General features: G+C 35.0%; 3 protein-coding genes across 10 annotated transcripts in view; 1 reads left to right on the top strand and 2 right to left on the bottom strand.

Moving 5' to 3' along the window:
* LOC127880727 (centromere protein P-like) overlaps positions 1-24,745 on the top strand; it is a 128,699-nt gene that overhangs the window by 43,567 nt on the left and 60,387 nt on the right. The window lies entirely within an intron of this gene.
* Positions 3,652-24,745, bottom strand: part of LOC127880730 (E3 SUMO-protein ligase NSE2-like) — a 97,558-nt gene continuing 76,464 nt past the window's right edge. For both annotated transcript variants that reach the window (XR_008049715.1, XR_008049716.1), the window contains exon 7: positions 3,652-3,728. The gene's annotated coding sequence lies outside the window, so the exon portion shown is untranslated. The remainder of the gene's footprint in view (positions 3,729-24,745) is intronic.
* On the bottom strand, positions 3,959-24,007 carry LOC127880729 (E3 SUMO-protein ligase NSE2-like). Its single transcript, XM_052428095.1, has 6 exons — positions 23,848-24,007; positions 11,444-11,649; positions 10,216-10,337; positions 8,535-8,670; positions 7,685-7,865; positions 3,959-4,175 (listed from the first exon to the last, which is right to left on the bottom strand). Exons 2-6 carry the CDS (start codon positions 11,559-11,561, stop codon positions 4,070-4,072), a joined length of 663 nt encoding a protein of 220 aa, XP_052284055.1. The 5' UTR covers positions 11,562-11,649; positions 23,848-24,007; the 3' UTR covers positions 3,959-4,069.

Genomic DNA, 24,745 nt, shown 5'->3' with positions numbered 1-24,745 from the left:
ACAGGAAATTTGTTTAGGCACTAATTTTGAGAATGCTCATTTCTTTTCCTCCTGATATCAAAAGAATGCTTTTGACCTACAACTTTGCAAACTGGTATAATGATTCTTTATGGGCAAGGGAAGACAGGAATTTGCTAGACTTACAGCTCATCAAAACTAGTAACATATTCAATAATGTTTTTTCTGCTTTTTTACATTTCTCTTAAATATTGTCTACCCTTTTCACATGTAAACTAAACACTTACAGTTTGACTTCTGACCACACTGTTTACAGTCGAAACTCCACAAAATGGAGAGGAATTACTATAAGTGTCACATCAACCTTGTTTTCCAATCCAAAGCACATTTGAATTTTTTTCCTGTATATTTAAAATGATGTTCAAACTAAACGAAAACACCTATCAATGTTGATGTAAACAGGACAAAGGCCTAGGTCTCAGGAGCTTGTCAAAGTCAACTTGTTTCTGCACAATATCTCGGGAATGCTTTGACCTAAGATAATTCAAATTTGAAGTAAAATTAGTGACATTGTTCAGAATAGTATCTGCCTATCTTGCATGTTTTAGTTTTTGTATTTTTGTTCACAATTAGTGAAATAGTTCAGAATAGTTTCTACCCATCTTGCATGTTTAAATTGTTGTATTTTTGTTCACTATTAGTGACATAGTTCAGAATAGTTTCTACCTATCTTGCATGTTTTAACTGTTGTATTTTATGTTCACCTCTTAAAAAGCTCCTAAACTGCATAAAATGGAAGTTATTCCACATTTGTAATAATGTGGGTATTGACATGTGTGCATGAGATTTTTTTTTATATGAATATGAATCTTGTGTGAAATCGGACTTTATTGTTTTCCTCAAATTTTGTAAGTTGGTATTCATGTCAATAAAAGTTATGTACCTTTGTTATTATTAATTTCGTAATAAATTAAGTATTAGAAATACTAATTATGGCATTACAAGAGAAGTTTTATCGAAGAGTTTCAGTATAAAAAGCTGAAGAAAGGAAGACAATTTCAGTAATCTGCCGAACAAAGAATACATTGATCTGAATCACAAAATGCTTGTCCAGGGGGTAGAATTCACGTAAGGCTGTTTCTAAAACACTGCATTTATCGTAAATATTTTATAGCAAATTGAATTAAGTCTTTTTTTAGTTTAGTTTTTTTAATTTAAAATAATAACTGTGTATCACAAAAAATGAAATAAGACCTTCGACATAAATTATCTCAGCATTTTATAGATATATATATATTTCTACTCCTCAAAACGAGCCAGCACATAGTTGTTGTTTGGACATTTATTAAATTCTAATTCGATGTAATTGAGTTTGATATGTGAAATAATTTTCTATGAAAATTGTGTTTTTCATATTCCATGTTAGTCCTTGAGGTTTAAGTTTCTGCACTTGATTGCGGAAATAATGAATATATTTGATGAGGCTTTATAACTTTTTATAAGGAAGACCAGCACATATTGCCAGGATTCTCAGCTCCAATCACTTTCTATCAATAAATGCAACCTGAATGTTTATCTAGCTTTCACTGTAGTCTCCAATGTAATATAGGAGATAACAAAAAAGCATCGGTGCGAAAAAAGCTTTTATACCAAACGGGTGGAACTGTTTAGAAATAGGCACTACTTTTAAAAGTCAAACAGAGATACACAATGATAGTCGAATGTTACCGGAAAGAAAACTCAAAATTGTGAGATGTTGAAAAACATTAACATCTTTATATTAACCTATTTGTACCACACATGACAAGTTCAGGTTGATCAGAAGGTAAAAATGACCCTAAAAAACATGAGGGGAAGACACATGATAAGCTTTTCAACTTGCATTTGCAATACTTGTATTCTATTCTGTGGGCAGAGCAAGCTAAAATGTGTCTATCATATAAAATAACGAGATTAACAGCTTATTTAGACTTGTTCAATGCAATTTTACCTCGCTAATGAGTATTATGTATAAAAGTTATTTTACGATTAGATGTGTAGTGAAGTGTTTCTATTATTATTTTTGTTTTTCCAGATGCTTACAAGTGTTTATGATTTTTCTTAGGTGAAAATTGCTATGCAAGATTGTAGAGCACAATAGGGGTCATTATATACACATTGTTATGACCCCGTGTTCGAATTGAATACAATTTATTATATTTAACCCTTTACCACTTAGAAATGTATTTTAACGCATTTGTAGTCCCTTAGAAAGTTTAATTTAATTAAAGACCTTTTTTACTAGATTCAAGTTTTAAAGGCTTCATTTCCAACCCTTAGATACTGATGAGCAGCAAACAGCATAAAATCTGAACAGACTGGGAGTTACTCGCATGCTGTTCTGGTTTCATGCTGTTTGCACATAGCCATATTAACTTTGCTTCTGAGAGGAAAAGAGTTGAGTACTAAACTTGAAAACATTTATCATGTCATGTATCAGACAATTAAACTGGTCTTACACTTTTTACTCAGAAAAATTACATCCACATATATTATCTCCTCATATTTCTATGAGTCAGTATATACAATAGCTATTTTAACTCTTTTTTTATTTTTTGTTTGTTCTATCAACAGAAAAGTGCATAAAATGCTGAGCATCTATTGTTTCAAACACAAGTATCTAACTTCAACATAAATGTTTCAACAAACACATATGTTCACAAATTACTTGCCAACTCCTTACAATGAATGGATGACATCATAATTATATATGAGACCCGTTCCACGAAAACTGCTTTATGCCTGTGCATAAAGTTTACACCCATATTAGCCTGTGCAGTCTTCACAGGCAAATCAGTGACGACACTTTCCGATTTTATTGTATTTTTTTGCTGAAGGACGTCTCTTCTTAGCAAAAATCCAGTTAAGGCGGAAATGTAGTCCATGATAAGCCTGTGCATACTGCACCGGTTAAATCTGTGACAACACTTTACACACATGCATTAAGCCCCTTTTTCCCAGTACAAGGCTCAAATATTGGTGATGTGCTCATGAATCATTAAAGCAAATAATCCTGACGAATAGAACCTGAGACATGATATGATGTTGACAAACAGATAAAAAAAAGAGATGTGTTTGTCAAAAACACAATGCCCGCTACTAAGCCGCTTTGATACATGGCTTTTGACCTTTGACCTTGAAGGATGACCTTGACCTTTCACCACTCAAAATGTGCAGCTCTATGAGATACACATGCATGCCAAATATCAAGTTGGTATGTGAAGGGACATTGAAGTTATGAGCATTTTTCGAAACCAAAATGCAAAGTGTGACTGAAGGACAGACGGACGGACGCTCCAATCACTATATGCCCTCCTTCGGGGGCATAAAAAATGTACATTTCTTTGATACTAACAAAACTGTATTCTCTAAAATATTTGTGTGTATGTAGATTTAAACCTTTTTTTTATTTTATTAATTAATCAAGAATTATTAAATTAAATATAGAAAGTCTAACTGATTAATTAATTACAAATAATACAAGTCAACATTTTAAGTCTAATTGATTAATTAATCACAAATAATACAATTCCACATACACCTGTATTAAGTCTTATTGATTAATTAATCACAAATAATACAATGCCACATACACACATATTTACTCTAATTGATTTATCAATCACGGATGGTTCTGACTAATCAACTAACGTGTTGAGGATTTGTGCCCTTTTATTTCAAATCCTATCATGAATGACACATGTTATGCAATAGACAACGACAGAGAATACCTCTTGGTCAGTTCAACGGTTAAACAAGTAAAAACACAAGCCTCGTTCCGAAAACACTGGGCTTAATGCATGTGCGTAAACTATCGTCCCAGACTAGCCTGTGCATGCTTATCATGGCCAGTCATGGACGACACTTGCCACTGTTTTGGCTTTTTTTGTTTAAAAGAAGACTTTTCTAAGAGAAAATCAAGTTTAGGCAGAAAGCGTCGTCACTTATTATTCTTTGCAGACTGAACAATACTTTACACACATGTATTTAACCCTATTTTCCCAGAACAAGGTTAAAATGTTCACAAATAACAAAGCAGGAAGGCACGAATGACCGTGTCCGAAAATCCTCTTCACTGAGACTTTATTTTGCGTTCGATGTGACGCTTGAGTTCCCTATTTTCTACGAGGTCCTCTTGCACGATGGGCTTCTCATTGGCACACCCGACCACTGGGCACCTGCAAGGAAATGACTTGTGAATTAACATTTTTATCCCCCACCATTGCGGGAATGGAGCATGGGGCTCTTTAGATTGGAAGAAATTGTGTTGTTTTGACTAAAATTGGTGTATTTTTTTTATGACAAATATTTTTCATTAAACACATCATACATTGCATATGTGTTTTCAATATTATATTCACTAAGGTTAAACCCATAAAGAGCTGCATAGGGAAAAAAAACTAAATGTTGCATTTTATTTACACAAAAAAGGTTGTTTTTGGAAACCTTCAATTGGAAATTTTAGGCAGTCATTTGAGGAATATATATTTTTTGATATTGAGAATGGGGCAAAATAAGGCACCCAAATTTGTCGCACACACAAAACTGGATAAAGAATAAATTGGCCCAGTTATGGCTTTATTGTTCAGTATTAAATAACAGCACATGGTAATTTTTTTTTTTAATTTAGAAACATTCAATCCTTGGCGAAACACAAAGGGGCACATCACTCTCAGTTTCTTTACTAGGTAATTATTAACAAGAACGAGTTACATAAAAAGCAGGTATCATATACAGTTGAATAATATTTTGCAATTGTCAGACTGAGAAAAAAATGTTTAAATAAAAATTATTTTATGTAGAATTAAACGTTCCTAGGTAAGCTTAATAACAAAATTTTACTATCACAATCCTTTCTTTTTAATAAATCTGTGAGTGACCTTAATACACAACGTGACTGGATGTTTTACTGTATAAAACTATATATGGGCTCTGTGAAAAGGGGGTTTAATTCATGGGTGTTAAGCGTAGTCCCAGATTAGCCAGTGCAGTCCACACAGGCTAATCAGGGACGTCACTTTTTGCTTTTATGATATTTTTCGTTTCAAGAAAGTCTCTTAGCAAAAATCCAGTTTAGGCAGAAAGTGTCGCCCCTGATTGGTCTGTGCGGACTGCACAGGCTAATCTGGGACGACACTTAACGCACATGCATTAAACCCCATTTCACAGAGAGAGGCTCATATTTATTTTTTATTTTATTAAAACTTAGTATTATTTAAATAAAGTTCACCTTGTTCGTGCAAATCTAAAAACTATTTGGTCAATGATTTGACTGTTCCAGCTGGTAAGCCTAATTGATTGTCACTCATAAATGCATTTTTGACAAACTTTTGAAATCAAGAAGCCAAAACAAACTATTGTTTTTTTAAATATAATTTGAATTCTCAAATTAGCAACACCAATTATCAATTTATAAATACCGTAAACACTTGAGATGGAATTGGAATAATGTGTTGCTAATAGCAATTCTTAACATGAGTGGAGTTTGATTTAAACATGACATTTCTAATTTAATGAAAAACCAATATAGAAATGTGTAACACATAGAAAAGGGACATACATGTCCCCAATATTTGTCACTAGACAAAGAAAAGAGTTGGGTGACAGGCATAATGTTAACAGTTAACATAGGATGAATCTTCCAGTACCAGTCCTTTGTAACTGATGCTGAACACAAGGTCTTTAAAGAATGGTGACATTGACCTTATGCAAGCGTCATAGTTTTTGTGTTCTAAAAATTACGAAAACAAATTTTCTGATGCAAAATAATAAAATCGAGAGCAACATGAATATCGTCTATTACTTATACCATCATATCATATGATCTATGGACTATGAACAAACGTCAAGTGTTAAATGTGACCTTAACTTTTAAGCGATAATGATCCCAAACACATTTTGTGAAGTTTCAATAAAATACCTGTTCATGAAACCAGGTTATGAAAATGTTGCACATTTACCTTAACCAAATATTTCAGGAGAAAAGGACGCATGATCTTGTTAAATTGCAGGTCAGCGTTAGAGAACTTGACAGTAACCTGACAAAATGACTCTGAACACATGTGAGAAGTTTAAATTAAAAACAAAGTAGAAAAGGGGGAAAAATTCTGCTAAATTGCAGATAAGTTTTATGGAACGTGGTCAGTGACCCCACACAATTACCCAAAACATGTGTGTGAAGTTTCAAGTTCATATAAAAAATAGGAACAAAGATATAAAGATGTTGCTTGTTTAACAGAACCAGAGCATCTTGAAGACACTGAAGGCAATTAGAGCTGTAACGATTCATTCATCATTCCATTCGATTCGATTTCAATACCAAATGGTCCGATTCGATTATTTTTGATTCTATTCAAATTAAACTATTTGCAGCTTATTTTGCAAACTAATTTATGTTTGGTTTGTCCAGGGCACGAATTAATATGTTTGGTATTTGTTATTAACTGATTAAGTTATTATGTTGTACATTTAAAGTGTTTAATTTTTTAAATAAAATTTAAAAACGCACATTGTTTTATAAGTAACAAATTCTTTGAACAAAACTTCCTGTTGAGTTATTCTTAAATAACATAAAATGCACACTTTATCACATGTGTTTAACAGAAAAACAAAACAAAAACAAACATGTAAGTATATAAACAACTTCCAGTTGACTTCTTAACAGAATGCACACAGTTAAGTAAACAAACCAACTGACTGATTTCAACTTTCGTCAACGAAACACGTTTTGCAAGTTGCCTTTGCATCAGAACCTTCGCGAAACCCAAAATGTTCCAATAGTTTTGATTTTAATTTTGACGGTGCGTCTTTCAGCGTGGTTTAAGAAGCCATTTTACAGGCTGATGTAATGCTCAGAATTGTATTCATTCATTCATTGGATGCCATATTGGCTACTGACCAGTCACTAGACGTATTACAAATGACAAGAAAGTTTAGACGACGGATTTGGAAAGTAATGTTTAAAATGCGGATCAATCGGGATTGCAGTGAATCGAATTAAATTGGCCGTATTGGTATCGAAATCGAATCGGAGGCGTTGAACAGGTTTTTCGATGCATCGAACCAAATCGTTACAGCTATAAAGGCAATGCAAACATTTGTGCAAGTAGTGAAAGGTCAAGTTAAAGACACATGCCTGCAAAAATAATGGGATACTAAATGTGCCGAGCTCTGATAAAATGGGGCATAATGCATGTGTGTCAAGTGTCATTTTTTGTATAAAGAAAGGTCTCTTTTAAACTAAAATCTAGTCAAAGTGGAAAGTGTTGTCCCTGATAAGCTTGTGCCCATTGAATCAGCACATACATTTAACCCCGTTTTCCCCACAGCAAGGCCAAACAAGAGCACCGCATAACGGTTGCCACGCTCGGCTGCGGGTGCATTTTTAAAGAAATGAAAGCTTGTCAGAATTATTTTTTTTAGGTCACAGCGACCTTGACCTTTGACCTAGTGACCCAAATATGGGTGTGGCGTGTAGAACTCATCAAGGTGAAGCTACATATAAAGTTTCAAAGTTGTAGGTGGAAGCACTTTGATTTTAGAGCCAATGTTCAAAACCTTGACAAAATGTTAAGGTTTTAGCACGACGCAGACACGACGATGGACACAACGAGCTGGCTATGACAATACCTCGGGTTTTCTCCGAAAACAGCCGAGCTAAAAACAGGTCCTATGTGAAAAGTCTCACTTAGCCTTCTTCTGCCTCTGTTTGATGTACTGCAAGATGCCATCCTTCTCATAGGAATGGCCGCAGTGTTTGTTGCGCATAGGACACTCCATGACCTTCCCAGTGTACGGACACTTGAAGGTCAAGGTCTCCTGGGATACCTCAATCTCCATCTCTCCCTGTCCAGTCTTGCTGGAGCTCTCTGCCACAACACAAAATAATGGTGTTCTGTTACTTAATACAGGCAAGGTTACTTTTAAACCTATTTATTTTAGCTCGATTGCATCGCAAGCCTCAGGCTTATTGAAACGCTCTTGATTCTGTTTCTTGGGCCCTAGAACCAGTACTTCGGTGTCTTTTGGGGAGGTCTAAAGAATGCTCCCACAGGGGGGATCGAACCAATGACCTCCCGGTCGCTAGGCGCACACCATATCCATTACACCACAGCAACCTACCAAGGTTAGTATGATAGACCAGTAGAAAACTTGTAAATCAAGGACAGAGTTGATGAGATAATAGTTGACAAAAGGCGATCACACAAGCTTACCATGAGCACGTTGTGCTCAGGTAAGCTAAATATTCTTTAAATGTAAAATTGTGAACAAAGAGTCACGGCATAAATACCAATCCCACAAAAATGTATTCTTCACAAAGCAGGCAGATGTGTTTTAATGGTAGATACAAATAAATACTGGTAGTTATTTTTTAGCATCTGCACAGCTATTTTACTCATTTAATTTTTTTTATTTAATGTCATATTGATGTATGAAAAATGTGTAATTATGTCAAATGTACCATGTATGCTTGTTTTGTATGCTTGAATGTGTATTTCATAAGATAAATATTGTTTAAACTAAATGACCACACTGACCTTGCTTCATAGCTTTGGACATTTTCTCTTGGAATTCCTTGACTTTCTCATGGTATTGGGCATCTGGAAAGTTTGACTTCAACACAGCCAGCCTTGCTTCCAACACCTCAGCCAGGGTTTCATTGTTTTCTGGGTCCTGCATACATGGGCGTTAGGAAAGCAGTTAACAAAAAATTATTAAGTTCCCATGCTGATGAAATTCATATCTATACACTTGGGGACTTTTCTAACGCATCACTTTTCAAACTTGAATATCTCAGTTATTAGTAAAGATATTCATTTAAAATTTTACATACGATCATTTGGCTACAATTTCTATGCAAGCTCACGATAAAACCATTCATCCATGACAATTGGACGCTTTAGCACGTGGGGTAGGTGTGGTTCCATATTTTTGCATGTAGAAATGTTGAAACGCAATTTAATTCTCGTTTTATTTCAATTTAATTATTTTAGGTGAGTTCTTACACAAGGAAAACATAAAATTAATTTACAAAACAATATAGCTCCTATGAATATTCAGGAGCGCAATCGTGCATTTTGCTTTTTGCAGGCTACCTTTCCCACTTGCTAAAGAGTCCGATCGTCACGGATGAATGATTTTATCGTTAGATTGCACATATTGTTGTCAAATGATCACATGTGCAATTTTAAATAAAAATATTTACTCATTACTGAGATATGTAAGTTTTAAGTGTTGCGTTAGAAAAATCACCAAATGTAGTAAAAGGCGATATACATGTTATTCCAATTTAATTTCAATTTCATAATTCCAGGTAAGTTTTTACTAAAGAAAAACATAACATTTATCAAAGAAAATCAATATGGCTTGTATGAATATTCAGGAGCGAAACGTCTCAATCGGCGTGTTGCAAGCCGGCCAGTTATTAAGACATGTATGTTTTTGCGTTTTACTTTTCACATTGTTATTATTGAACGTTGTACGAGTTTGCGAATTTGACTTTTGAAGTGACGTTTTTAATTTGTTAAGTTTTATATTTTGTTGTTTTTCAATTTCAAATAAATTTTCAGGAATTATCAGATATGTGTTGAATTATTCTTGGTCCAAATTTCAACACAAGCCATTCAAAAATAAGGGAGCTATATTGATATGATCAAGTGATGCATTAGAAAAGTCTCCAAGTGTATAAATGAAGTTATGTCAAGCTAGGATTACATGAGATTAACACTAAACACTAGTTTAATTACGTCAAGTTAAGTTAAAAGGACGTGTTTTTGGTTTTTGTGTGTGTGTGTTTTGGTTGTTGTTGTTTTTTTTGTTTTGTTTTTGGGGGGGGGGGGGGGGGGCATTGTCTACTGATCAAAATACCCAGCTACAAAATTTCAGGTGGACATTTACATATGACAGATAAAAAAGCTCACTAACTTACTAAAATGGTTTTGTTGGCCCCAAAACAACCTTATTTGAATTATAGTATTTTCATACAATACTGTATAATTTATGTGCACTTGTCTTTTCATCAGTGCCAATGGTAAACATATTTCTTTAGTAAAAACTGTAATTACTTATTTTTCAATCGTAAACAACATACAAAAAATGAATTAGATGGACAACATTTTCTTATATATTATTATTTTGCGTCTATTTACTGTTATCCCTGCTGGATATGATCAACAAGAGTAAAACAAAATATATCCCAGTAATAACACAAGTGAATACCCTAGCTTTGACTTCCTCCACTGCAGTTTTCAGGGCCTGTACCTCATTATTCATGTTCACCAGTTTAATCATAACATCTTTGAATTTGTGTATGCATGAACTGGTGTCATCTTCTGGTTTGGCTGAAAGAAAACCATGTTTTAGGGAGTTTTCTAGCCATTTTGGGAAAAGGAGTCTTGTCAAATTGGGATTTTTTTATTCAATAAAAGTGGCACATTTGGGAATAATTATTAACAAAAAGGACTAAATTAAAGGTGTATATTTTGTAGGATGCTTAAAAAATAAAGTTGAGCTATGGAGTCTTATAATCATAAGTCATAAGAGACATCTTTCTTTAAAAAAAAAGGGGGGGGGATTTTTTTTATTGTTTCGGTTTGGGATCGGGTCCGCTTGCTTTGGGACCAGGTCTGTTTTACGGCCTTTTTACATAGCAGAAAAACCTCTGTGTTTTCAATTCCATCTATCCTTTACCACTTAGATACTACTTTGACATGTTTGTAGTCCCTTAGAAAATCTTATTAAATTAAAGCCCTCTCTATAAGGTTTAAGTTTAAAAGACTTCATTTTAAACCATAAGATACAGACGAGCAGCAAAAAACATAAAACCTTAATATAATAAATAGAGTAACTCATAGGCTGTTCTGGTTTTAAGCTGGTTGCATATAGCCAATTTTACTTTCCTTCTGAGCGAGAAAGGGTTTAGACCTGTTTTCCTGCAGCATAATCATTTTTCAATAAAATCCAAACTGTTAAATCACCACCAAAGATAATTAAGCATATGGATAAGTACAGCTAAATAGTAAATTGTAAAAGCATGTTATTGACAAATGGCTGAGAGTCTTTACTGCAAATGACCTTTCTATTACATACTGATATGGGCCGTGCTCTGTGAAAAAGGGGGTTTAATGCATGTGCGTAAAGTGTCGTCCCAGATTAGGCTGTGCAGTCTGCACAGGCTAATCAGGGACAACACTTTCCGCTTTTATGATAGTTTCTGTTTAAAGAAAGTATCTTCTTAACAAAAAATCCAGTTTTGGCGGAAAGTGTCGTCCCTGATTAGCCTGTGCGGACTACCACAAGCATTTATCCTGTGAATCTTCTGGATGTTTGGTAAACTATAAACGAGACCTAACTGACACCAGTAAAATAGATGACTTTATTTTTATGGAAGTGTTATATATATATATATCTTTCATTTATATTAATTATTAACAGTATAAACATGTACCATTTTCCATGAATTCGAGCCCAATGTCGGTGCAGATATCCATCCCAACATTGAAGTAGTCATCCATTGTGTTTACCGACCGCACTGCATCATCAACGAGGGCAAATGAGTGGGACATGGCTAACAGATGTCAGCTGGGCTGTCTCTGGCTTCAACAAGTTTTTTTGCTACTAGCGGCCACTTATGGTGTAGTCTTTCTAGGTTACCTACATACAGACAGACAGACAGAAAGTTTATTTGAGTCTCACTTTTATACATTCATGGTATATAAAACATGTAGAAAATTAAACAAGTTCATGTATAAAACCACTCTTATAGCAGGGGTTTTTCTGCCTATTTTGGGAAAAGGAGTCTGACCAAATTGGGAATTTGTTATCGACAAAATTGTCCATTTTGGGAATTTTTGCTTCGATGAAACGGCTCATTTTGGGAAAACATTGTGAATTTATCATGCTTAAATAAGTCAGTGGTTTAACAAATAAATTTATTTTCATTTGTTATTTTGTCTTCTTTATATAAACACATGCAATATTGGGCATGTTCAACGTTTATTCAAGTACTGCAATTTTGTTTTTCAGTTACAGTTACACTCTGAAATAAGAACTGTACAGTCAAAAACTTATAGCAGATATTTTTGACCAAACCAAACACTGGTTAGTCACACAAGTTACAGCATAATTTTTCTCTGCTCTCTGTTTTTGAAAGCATCACACAGCTCCTCCAATGTTTTGTCATTCAGGTTTAGACCTTCAATGCAGGTAAGCATCAGATGAGTAAGTTTGGTTTGTGTGAATGTGCTGCGTAATGGGGAGCACAGCAGGTTCATGGTGCTGAATCCTCGCTCAACCACAGAAGTGCTAGTTGGTATGATACACATCAGCTGGACGATTTGGAACATTAATAATCTAATAATCATAGGTCAAAAGACACTTCTTTCTATAAAAAAACAATTTAGAAATTGGGAACTTTTTTTTTTATTTCGGTTTGGGATCGGGTCCGTTTGCTTTGGGATCGCCTCCGTTTTCCGGAGGCGCAGACAGTGCTGAAAAAACCCTGAATAGAGTTATGAGAGACTGTAAAATGTATGAACCTATGTCATATAAAACGATATAACTAAACAATAAAAGCATAGGTAAACTAATAAATAAAACATTTATCTACGTTTGTATGTACAACATATACACACTTATATATACATATAAATATATAATATGCACAGTAATGTTATGCACCCCAAATTACATAATGCTGGATCAATATTTTTATTAAAGTTAAATATTATTTAGTTATAATATGTAAGTGTTATTTAGTTTTAGTTTAAAGTTATATGTTAATACAACATGTTTTTAACTGCTAAGTTTAAATATAATTTAGTTTCAATTTAAAAGTAAAATAGTTACATTTGCAATGCTGTTATTAAAGATTAATGCGGCCAGTTGTACATGATATTGTTAATAATACCCAGTCATCATAATTTCAAGCCATTAGCTTTAAGCAAACAATGACAGCTTATGTTACATAATGTTATCCCATAATACCCAAGCATTCTAAGCTAATAACAACTTTATATTCTTAAATTGATATTCTTGATTGCTAAATAAATATCAAGCCATTCACTATGGTCTAGACAACTGTTTAGAAATTTGATATAAAACTGAAGAATATTGAACATGAAAAATATAAAGACTTTAGCCTTTCTGTGTGACAATTGACTTTGTGATTTTCTGTGTGATATACTTCATTAAAAATTATAGGAAAACATTCAAATAAAACATTTATTTAACTTAATAAATAAAACTGTGTGTCAGAACTGTGTTATGGACTTTTGTGTTATCATTGCGGTTAAAATACTTTGTGAAAATAAACACATAACTAATAAACACTTTGTGAGTTGCCTTTGCGTGTCTTCCCCAATCAACGAGGAACTGCGTCTCAAACACTAAATCTCCGGCATAACAGTTTGGTGGAGTAGCAAAGTGGTAACGATCCCAGTACCCTCTCACAACAGCCGAGCGAAAATGGATACTCATGTGAGCAACAGACCAAAAGTGTCCAGCCACAGAAGAGGAAGCCCTGTAACCTACATGGACAGGCAGTACCTCATGAGTTTGAACCCTGCGAGGTCAGAGCCAAAAGAGCTACCCGCAAGGAATATTCCCCATCATGAGAGTGTGTCATGTTGGAGATGTGGAGACCTGCAGTTCCATGGGAGACATTACTGCAAGGCACTGTCCAGAATTTGCTACAAGTGCCGAAACTATGGGCACTCTGCTGGATGTTGCAAAACAACAGAACTACAGCAAAACAAAACAACTACGAAGTCTAGGACAATGAAAACAAATCAGTTTAACTGTGTGATGCAATCAAAGGAACCAGTACAAATCAAACAAATAAAAAAACACCAACTGTGTGATAGAACTAAAAGAAATACAGCAAATGCAAACACTACAGACCACCAAAGAAGAAATGAAAAATGCTGGAATGGAAAACGAACTCAACATGCTTCCATTCCATCCAATCAGCAATGATGAACTCGTAAAACATAATGTATCAAATAGCATCATCAAGAAGGTTAGTTTGTCAAACAAAGTAATCCGTAAAGATAATTCACATGTTCAAATCAAGAATCTAGAATGTATAATTGAGAACAATGTTTCAACTATAGTCACTAAATTTGGAATTAAAACAAGCAAAAGAAACTGAAAAATCAAATATAATTCGCATGAGGGAATTTTTGAATAACGCAATGAAACAAAATTTGGACATGCAAGAAGAAAATGTTAAACTAAAGGACAAATTAGATTCAATAACAACTGAGCTTCAAAAATCAATCAATGAAAACAACCTCTACAGTGTAACACAAGCAGATTTACAAAAACTGAGCACTTATTTGTGCGAAGAACTGATTTATTCGGAAGAACGGACAGCACGGAACCAACAGAGACGGCTTAGCAAGCACTTCTTCTGCCCCGGATGCCAGAGTAGTGTCCATCATCATGCAGGCCGATGTCCAGCACTCGTCTCGCACACTGCTCTATTTGCCAATCCTGTGAACATTTCAGTGCGTTCTGCTTGGCAAGTAAATTTTAAATATGTACAAAATTTAAAATGTGTATTTTCAACAAATTTGTAACATACAAATTTTTGTGAGTTTTCTAATAGAATTAATGACAACCACTTTTAAAGTTTGGGGACCAAAGTTAATGGAGAAGGGGGAATTGTTATGCACCCCAAATTACATAATGATTGATCAATATTTTTATTAAAGTTAAATATTATTTAGTTATAATATGTAAGTGTTATTTAGTTTTAGTTTAAAGATATATGTTAATACAACATGTTTTTAACTGCTAAGTTTAAATATAATTTAGTTTCAATTTAAAAGTAAAATAGTTACATTTGCAGTGCTGTTATTAAAGATACATGCGGCCAGTTGTACATGATATTGTTAATAATACCCAGCCATCATAATTTCAAGCCATTAGCTTTAAGCAAACAATGACAGCTTATGTTACATAACGTTATCCCATAATACCCAAGCATTCTAAGCTAATAACAACTTTATATTCTTAAATTGATATTCTTGATTGCTAAATAAATATCAAGCCATTCACTATGGTCTAGACAACTGTTTAGAAATTTGATATAAAACTGAAGAATATTGAACATGAAAAATATATAGACTTTAGCCTTACTGTGTGACAATTGACTTTGTGATTTTCTGTGTGATATACTTCATTAAAAATTATAGGAAAACATTCAAATAAAACATTTATTTAACTTAATAATTAAAACTGTGTGTCAGAACTGTGTTATGGACTTTTGTTATCATTGCGGTTAAAATACTTTGTGAAAATAAACACATAACTAATAAACACTTTGTGAGTTGCCTTTGCGTGTCTTCCCCAATCAACGAGGAACTGCGTCTCAAACACTAAATCTCCGGCATAACAGTAACATAATAATACAAAATCAATATTCATTAGTTATAAATGTAGTTGTGTCTCAATCTTAGTATTTCATGACAGGTTTTGGCACTATATTTTACCATATTTTCATCGGAGAGTAGGAATGAAATCTTATCAGGCACTGACAATGAATAGAAATCATTATTGATGGATGTCGCTTTTAATACAATTTCATTTCTCAAGGTGTTGTACAGTAGACATTGGAGTAAAACATGAGTTTCGTCTTCCACCATAGTTTTACAATAAAAACAAGTTCGTTGTTTTAAGACAATTTCTTGGTAATGACCAGTTTCAAATTTTAAGGGTGCTACACTGCACTTGAACTTGGCTAAAGCACTTCTTTCATTTCTTACATACAATTATGCAGATACAGGTTAAGATGAGGTTTTGGTTTTAAAGGTTACAGATGATAAGGCTGCTTGAGTAGAAAAAAAAACAACAGTTCTTTAATGAAAGACTATCTTTATATTTGCTATGATACATTAACTCAATGAACAAACAGGTAACACCTACCTGTAAGTTGGAAAACTAACATCAATTTAAGCATAATGAAATGCTTAATATCATTCTTTTAGAATTTCATCACTGTTTACCAATCAGCACAAAACGCATGTTACCACAATAACGAAATTTCGTGACTCCACATGGCAATTATACTTAAACCCGGTTAACGCGCGGTATGGGTTAACTCGTGGTATTTCATTAGGGTCCAATGGATTTTGTTTGTAAACAAACCTTCATGACCTTCTTGTCAAATCTGACCGAAAACATTTCATGCTGCCAGTATGAATTGATTTTTGGTAATTATATGTTGTAAAACTCAGACTATAACAAAATTTGAAACTGTGATATTTATTTTACTTGATGTCTTAAATTCCATATATTTAAATTGTTATATATGTTATTGATTGCTACTTTGAATGGTATGTTAGATTTTTGTTTTTGTTTATTTTAATATGCGTGCTGTTAATCCTATTTAACGCGAATCTACCGAGCAAAAAAATAAACAACAGTGTTGTCGTTTTTGTTTCTACCGCAGTTAATATTGAAAGAATTTCATCATAAAAAGGGCAATACCGGTAATCCAATTACGTTAAGTTAAATATGATTGTACTTTAAATCATTTATCTGATATATGAATATTGTTTTTCAGGTTTTTTTTTCTACTTTTTGGGAAGATAGCCCATGGCTTTGGAATTGGGAATTTTATTGGCATTTTTCTTGAAATTGGGAACATAAATTAATTAGCCTTTTTTTCACACAAAAAGTCAACTGATTAGGGAAATACTAAATTTGATATAACTCTTTATAATCATTCAAATTAAAAGAACGAAATCATATAATACTTTGTTAAATGTAATTGAATTAAAATTGAGATAAAATACGCATAAGACATTTAGTTCTAAAAAAAAATATTTTTTTTGTTTTTTTTGGAAATGGGGAATTTTTTGCCACATTTTGGGAATTATAGTACTCCGCGTTACATCGTATAGCGGAGTACTTTTGTCCTGACGGACATGAGAAAACAAACCGGTTTTGCGAGTTTGTTTTGTGTATTGCTATTTATAGAAATAGATAGCGATAGAAATCAGTTCTAGCGAAGGCGTCAACGTGGCAAGATCGTGCACCGAAAATGGAGGAACATATACACCTGATCAGCGAAATAGTCGATGAAAAGTTGAAATCTTCTTTAACTGAACATAAGAATGCAATGCTTCATGACCTGGAACGCATTGTAGAAAAGATAAGTTCAAAAACTAATGTTACTCAGTTAACTCAAATTTCGAACATTGTATCAGGTATACCATCTTTTAAACGAAAATCAAGTGAAGAGCAATTTAAGCATAATGCGAAAGTAAATTTGGCATTAGAGGAAGTAGAAAGTTCGTTGTCGAATAGAAATATTGAAGAAACGCGAAACAAAATCGCGGAAGGTCAGTATTGGAAAATAATTCTATTTACTTTATTGCGTCATATACATAACATATATTTATGTTTAATCGTTTGACGAGTCTTATGAGATTAATCTATTTGCAGTCAAAGCTATGGTGGCTCACCGACAGAAGCTAATACGTTTAGCTGACGAATCAGAGTTGGGGTGGAGGTTCGTAAGCGAATACGAGTCCAACCCGCTGGCATCTGACTCCGAAGACGAAAAGAGGATGTACAGGGCATGGGCGCGGGCAAACAAAAAGTTAAAAGCGGAAAAATCGAAAAAATCACGAGGCGCGCGCAACGGGCCGTATCGGAAGCCGATGGTTGCACAAAACAATGCAACCCAGGGGATGTCGATGAGACAGCCGTTGAGACGCCCAGGACTGTGTTTCGCTTGTGGCAAGCCGGGGCATTGGAAAGGGGCAGCTGAATGTCCAGCAAGCAGCTCTAACAATAAGATAAGTAGTTTTATGTTTGGGACACCGCTATCCATAAAATGGGTAGTTCCTATTCCGTCGGAAAAAGGTATCGTACTTAAACATGTAAACACAGAAATTGATCTAAAGGATCCTATTAAAGAGATTGATACCGGAAGTTCTCCGGTTAGTAGACTGAAGGCACACGTGGCCAAGTGGCAAGAGGCTACTGATAGTAAGTATATTTTAGATGTAGTAAGTGGTGGGTACAAGCTTCCATTTATAACTGTACCCGAACATTCTCAGATGAAAAATAATTACTCAGCGAGAGTAAATTCCGTATTTGTAGAAAGCGAAATAAAAGCTTTATTAGACAAAGGTATTGTTTCAAGATGTAACGAGATTCCACATATTGTTAATCCGCTTACAGTAGCATTTAATAAGAAAGGGAAGCCACGATTAGTTCTAGATTGTAGGTATATTAATCCACACTTGCACCAGTTTAAAGTAAAATTTGAAGACATTAAAGTTGCTGAAACTTTGTTTGAGAAAAATTCCTTTTTATTTACTTTCGATATTAAAGGAGCATATCATCACATTGATATATTCATGGAGCATAGAAAATATTTAGGTTTTAGCTATCAAGACAATAGCAAACAGTGTTATTATGTGTTTAACTCGCTTCCATTCGGCATAAAAACAGCCGGTCATATATTTACTAAACTGCTTAGAGTTGTAGTAGCATTACTTAGATCAAAAGGACTTAAAATAGTTATGTTTTTGGATGATGGTATTGGCGGAAATGTAGTATATGAGAGAGCATTGTGTGCCAGTGAATTTACGAGAAATACCCTGGTAGATTTTGGGTTTTTATTAGCCGAAGATAAATGTAATTGGATTCCTTCTCAGAGAGTAGAATGGCTAGGGCATGTGCTCGATATGCATACAAATCGGTTGTTCATTACTGAAAACAGAGTGGCTAGACTAGAAAAGAGTATTGATTCGATGATCTATCAAATTCATCAAACGAGAGAAAAAACAGTGCCAGTAAGATTCGTAGCTAGTATTGTAGGGCAGATAATTTCACTTCAGAGTGTTGTTGGAAATAAAGTTAGGTTGTTAACAAGACATTTATTCAATTGCATAAATACCAGAGCTAGTTGGAGAGCTCCCATTATTGTGACAGAGCAAGCTATTTCCGAACTTACGTTCTGGAAAGAAAACGCTAGGAAATTAAACAGCAGTGGAAAATATTTCAAACACAATCAAGTGTGTTTGTTTAATATATTTGCTGATGCAAGTAGCACAGGTTATGGAGGTTTTATAGAAAGTTGTAGCTTTCAGGTAGATAGACAAAATGATATTCAAGTCTACGACTTTCATGGAAATAAACGAGAAAATTTGAGCAATTTAATGTATTCACTTGACGAACAGAGTAAAGGTATGTACTCACGGTCTCTGAGTCCTGAAGATGAGACAACAAATTGTGTTGTAACATTACGTAAAGACACGTATCCACCGGAAGTTGGTTTTCAAGATAAAACTTTGCATACGGATATAAAAGGTATGTTATCGCTCCCGGAAGTGAGCAGAAAGATTATGCTATTGTCCCCAGAAGTGGACATGGAGACTAGTAGATTGCTCCCGGAAGTGAGCAGAGAGCGTATGCTATGGTCCCCGGAAGTGGACATAGAGCCTAGTAGATTGCTCCCGGAAGTGAGCAGAGAGCGTATGCTATGGTCCCCGGAAGTGGACATAGAGCCTAGTAGATTGCTCCCGGAAGTGAGCAGAGAGCGTATGCTATGGTCCCCGGAAGTGGACATAGAGCCTAGTAGACTGCTCCCGGAAGTGAGCAGAGAGCGTATGCTATGGTCCCCGGAAGTGGACATAGAGCCTAGTAGATTGCTCCCGGAAGTGAGCAGAAATGGTATGTTATTATCCCCGGAAGTGGACACAGATTCAGTAAGATGCCTCCCGGAAGTGAGCAAAAAAGGTATGATTTGGTCCCCGGAAGTGGACAAAGATTGCAACACATGGCTCCCGCAAAGGAGCCATAGCGAATATGGTAAGCCCGTAGAAGAGGACGGTAAAGATAATAGACGGTTGTCAGAGATGGTTTGTAGAGTATATGGTAAAACCACAGATGACGAGATTTATCCTTTTTGTATAAAGCTTGATGATAATGCGGTTAAAGATGTAGAAGTAATTGGCATTTGGTCTGATATAGAAAAATCACGCAGCTCCACTTGGCGGGAAGCGGAAGCAGTTAACAGAATTGTTAAAACTTTTGGAAATACTTTACAAAATTCGTACATAAAAGTGTATTCAGACAATAAAAATGTAAAATCTATATTACTGAATGGTAGTCGAAAAATGGATATCCATGACATAGCTTTAGATTTAAATACGTTTTGTGATCAAAATAAGATATCATTATGTCCGGAATGGATTCCAAGAGCAGATAATGAAAAGAGCGACTATTTAAGTCGATGTTTCGATTCAGACGACTGGCAGATAGATAAATGTCATTTTATAGCATTAGATAACATATGGGGTAAACATTCAGTTGACAGATTTGCATCGCATGCAAACAATAAATGCAGAAGGTTTAATTCCCGATGGTGGGTTCCAGGAACAGAGGCAGTAGATGCCTTAGTACAATATTGGGGAAACGATGTAAATTGGTTAGTTCCACCACCTAGGCTGGTTCCGAACTGTATCGATAAGATGATATCGGAGAAAGCAAAATGCACCCTTGTTGTCCCAAAATGGGTCAGTTCGCCTTATTGGCCAATGCTTATTTCGTTAGATGGCATATTTAGATATTTTGTAAAAGATTGTAACATTATTGGAAGAGATTGTACGATTCCTGGTAAGGGAAATAACGGTTGTTTTGGCGAAACTAGATTATCATTTGATATGATAGCATTAAGATGCATACCATAATTCATGTATTGATGCATATATCACATATGTTTGACAGGTATTGGTTTGAGAGGAACTCTGACTGAGAGATTAGAGGACGCAGGTTTGCATGGGCAACACAGAGACGAAATGGCGGACAGAATGGCTGGATATTTGATGCAGTCAAGAGCAGACAATACGGTGAAGAAATATAATTCTTCTTTTGAACATTTCAAAACTTACTGCGAAGACAATTCATTAGTCGCCATGCCAGCCTTACCCATATCAGTGGCAATGTACATGACTCAATTAATGGATCACGGAAAATCTAACAACGTTGTTTCATCTGTGTTCTACAGTATAAAATGGGTTCATTCTATGAATGGTGTAAATGATCCAACAGAAAATAACATTGTTAAGCAATTATTAGAAGCTTCAAAACGTATTTAATCCTATTTAACGCGAATCTACCGAGCAAAAAAATAAACAACAGTGTTGTCGTTTTTGTTTCTACCGCAGTTAATATTGAAAGAATTTCATCATAAAAAGGGCAATACCGGTAATCCAATTACGTTAAGTTAAATATGATTGTACTTTAAATCATTTATCTGATATATGAATATTGTTTTTCAGGTTTTTTTTCTACTTTTTGGGAAGATAGCCCATGGCTTTGGAATTGGGAATTTTATTGGCATTTTTCTTGAAATTGGGAACATAAATTAATTAGCCTTTTTTTCACACAAAAAGTCAACTGATTAGGGAAATACTAAATTTGATATAACTCTTTATAATCATTCAAATTAAAAGAACGAAATCATATAATACTTTGTTTAATGTAATTGAATTAAAATTGAGATAAAATACGCATAAGACATTTATTTCTAAAAATTTTTATTTTTTTTGTTTTTTTTTTGGAAATGGGGAATTTTTTGCCACATTTTGGGAAAAAAGTATACTTTTTGGGATTTGGAACATAGCCGAATTTTGACTATAAAATCGGGCCAAAAAAAACCCTGTTTTTAGACGCAAGTGAATATTCCTCATGTACCGCGAGACTACCCTGCTGCAGGCTACATTAGGTAAAGATCTAATAACGCTTCTCAACATGAAATAAAAGCTTTCTTTCTTTATTTTTTTCTCTGTAGAGGAAATGTTAAATTTCAAATCGGAACAAATAGTCAACAAGGGCTGTTTGTAAAACATGCATGCCCCCCATATGGGCTGTCAGTTGTAGAGGCAGCCATTGTGTGAATACGTTTTTTGTCACTGTGACCTTGACCTTTGACCTAATGTCAGATATCATCCGGAAACCATTGTACTCTTTCGAGTGACTGTGACCTTGACCTTTGACCTAGTGACCTGAAAATCATTAGGGGTCATCTGCCAGTACATCAATGTACCTATGAAGTTTCATGATCCTAGGCGTAAGCATTCTTGAGTTATCATCCGGAAACTATTTTACTATTTCGAGTCACTGTGACCTTGACCTTTGACCTTGTGACCTAACAATAGCTGTCAGAGGACAGCGTGCTTGACTATTCGAGTGCTTGACAGTATAACATAAGACGTCATGGGGAAATTGTTCATATTCAATAATTTATTAGACGATCTTTCAAAATAAAAAAAGGAAAAAAAAAATATATAAAAAAAATTTGGGGGGGGGGGGGTAGGGGGGGTGAGAGGGGGGTATAATGTGGGGTGTGTAAAAAAAAATGGGGGGGTAGGGGGGGAGTGAGAGGGGGGTATAATGTGGGGTGTGGTAATTTATTAGATGTTTAGACAAAACAAAAAAAATTGCGGGGGGTGGGGGGGTAGGGGGGATGGGGGCGAGAGGGGGTATAATGTGAGGTGTGGTAATTTATTGGATGTTTAAAAACAAAAATTGGGGGGGGGGGTGGGGGGGTAGGGGGAGTGAGTGAGGGAGAGAGGGGGTATAATGTGGGGTGTGGTAATTAATTAGATGTTAAAAAAAATAAAAAAATTTGGGGGGTGTGGGGTGGTAGGGGGGGATAGGGGGGAGTGAGAGGGGGGTATAATGTGGGGTGTGGTAATTTATTAGATGTTTAAAAAAAATAATTGGGGGGGGTGGGGGGGGGGGGTAGGGGTGAGAGGGGGGTATAATGTGGGGTGTGGTAATTTATTAAATGTTTAAAAAAAAAATTTGGGAGGGAGGGGGGTGGGTGGGGGGGTAAGGGGGGGGGGGGTGAGAGGGGGGTATAATGTGGGGTGGGGTTAATTTATTAGATGTTAAAAAAAATTGTGGGGGTGGGGGGGGTAGGGGGGTGGGGGGTGAGAGGGGGTTATAATGTGGGGTGTGGATATTTATTAGATGTTTAAAAAAAAAAATTAGGGGGGGGGGTGGGGGGTAGGGGGGAGTGAGAGGGGGTATAATGTGGGGTGTGGTAATTTATAAGATGTTAAAAAAAATGACAGACCGACATGTGCTTCGAAGGGGGGCATAACAAATCACATTGGGAAAGGTATCGTTTTATAAAGAGGAAAAACACTGTTAATGTTATTATTCAAGATCTATAAGGAGCTTATTCAATGTCAGGGCCCTCAATCTGTCAAATTCACGGCCGAAATTCGGCCGCATTCCCCCACCTGAAAAGTATACTTTTTTCCCCTTTTTGGGGGAAAAATGCCCCCTAAAAAAAATATTTTTTTTTTATAGATAGATGTGCCTCATGATTATTATATCTCAATTCTATTTTAATTTAATCTTGTCAAACATACTTAATTATGAAAAAAGCAATGAATATAGTGCAAACATGTAAAAATGTAAAAATTAGAGAGTAAGCAAAAAATCCCCCAAAAAAGGAAAATGCCGCGAAAATTCCCCCTGCTATGGGTAGCAAACCGCTTCCCCTAAAATTGATTGAGGGCCCTGAATGTGACCTTTTTATATTAAAAACATAACACAACATGTGCTTGACATTATATTAGCATTTAACATTTACTTGTGTAGAAATATTCTCTGAAATTTGTTTTAAGAAGAACACCTTTGCCCATCATTTTGATTGCTATTTCCATACACAGAGTACCTTAAACTGTCAAACAGAGTCCTTCTAGAAGTGTTTCAAAGCCCCGAAATTCATGTTACTGAATGTCACTGGAATACACTTTCTAAAGGTCCGGTAACTATTTGTCCGAAATTATGGTAACTGACTAATTTACTTACTTGCAACGCAGCAAGCCATCGACACGAACCAAAAATGCTGCAATCATCTTGTCCAGTAAGATTTGTTCGAGGAATCTTTTAATTTAACCTGACTTAATATAGGTACAAGTTTCTTCTTTTTAAAATCGGTACAAATTGGCGCACGCTGTAAAACAATGACAATTTTAACAAAAACGGAGGTAACTCACAGATGGTTACAGACTCTCCTACGCAGTGGTCTCCCTTATTATAGAATGTTACATAGTTGACAGGAAGGCATGTTTTACACTATTTTTTATTATCCGGACGTTATCTTTCGGAGATAATTATAGGGCATGAACAGGTGTTCACTACTGAATCCCTGAAATATGATTAACTTGAAGACTATAGTAAACCATTGCACTGAAAAAGGTCAATCTGAACACTTCGGACAGTGGGCTACACCAAACCGTCTCTCTGATGTACGAAGGCGGCCGTCATATTGGATTTGGAACTACTTTAGAAAACAAGATGGCGGCCCCTCTTAAAGGTTACGCATGCGCAATTAATTTCCTTCTATATTGCATGTAAAATAGTTCAAGTTCGATATCAATTTTTACCATGATCAAGCAATGACTAACTATATCATCATACATCATTAAAAAGATAAATGCATAATCTTGTTAAAAAAATGGATGCCATTAAATTCTATACGTTGTAACTCAAAATATTCACCTTACAAAAGGAACACCGGTTTTGACAGCTGTGCAGGCGACCATTTTGGGCTCAAATAGTATGACCTACTTTCATAGCCGGGAACCATCAACAGAAAAAGTAGAGCACAAAAATGGCTTTTTTTCTTATTGCTTACAAATATACCTTCAAATTGATGCAAAAACATTCCATTTGCAATGTATTTTACAAATCCTATGCAGCATGC

Source organism: Dreissena polymorpha, chromosome 5, assembly GCF_020536995.1.
Source record: "Dreissena polymorpha isolate Duluth1 chromosome 5, UMN_Dpol_1.0, whole genome shotgun sequence".
NCBI classification, from domain to species: Eukaryota; Metazoa; Mollusca; class Bivalvia; order Myida; family Dreissenidae; genus Dreissena; species Dreissena polymorpha.
The sequence above is the reverse complement of the archived record's forward strand: the minus strand, read 5'-3'. Positions and strand labels throughout refer to the sequence as shown.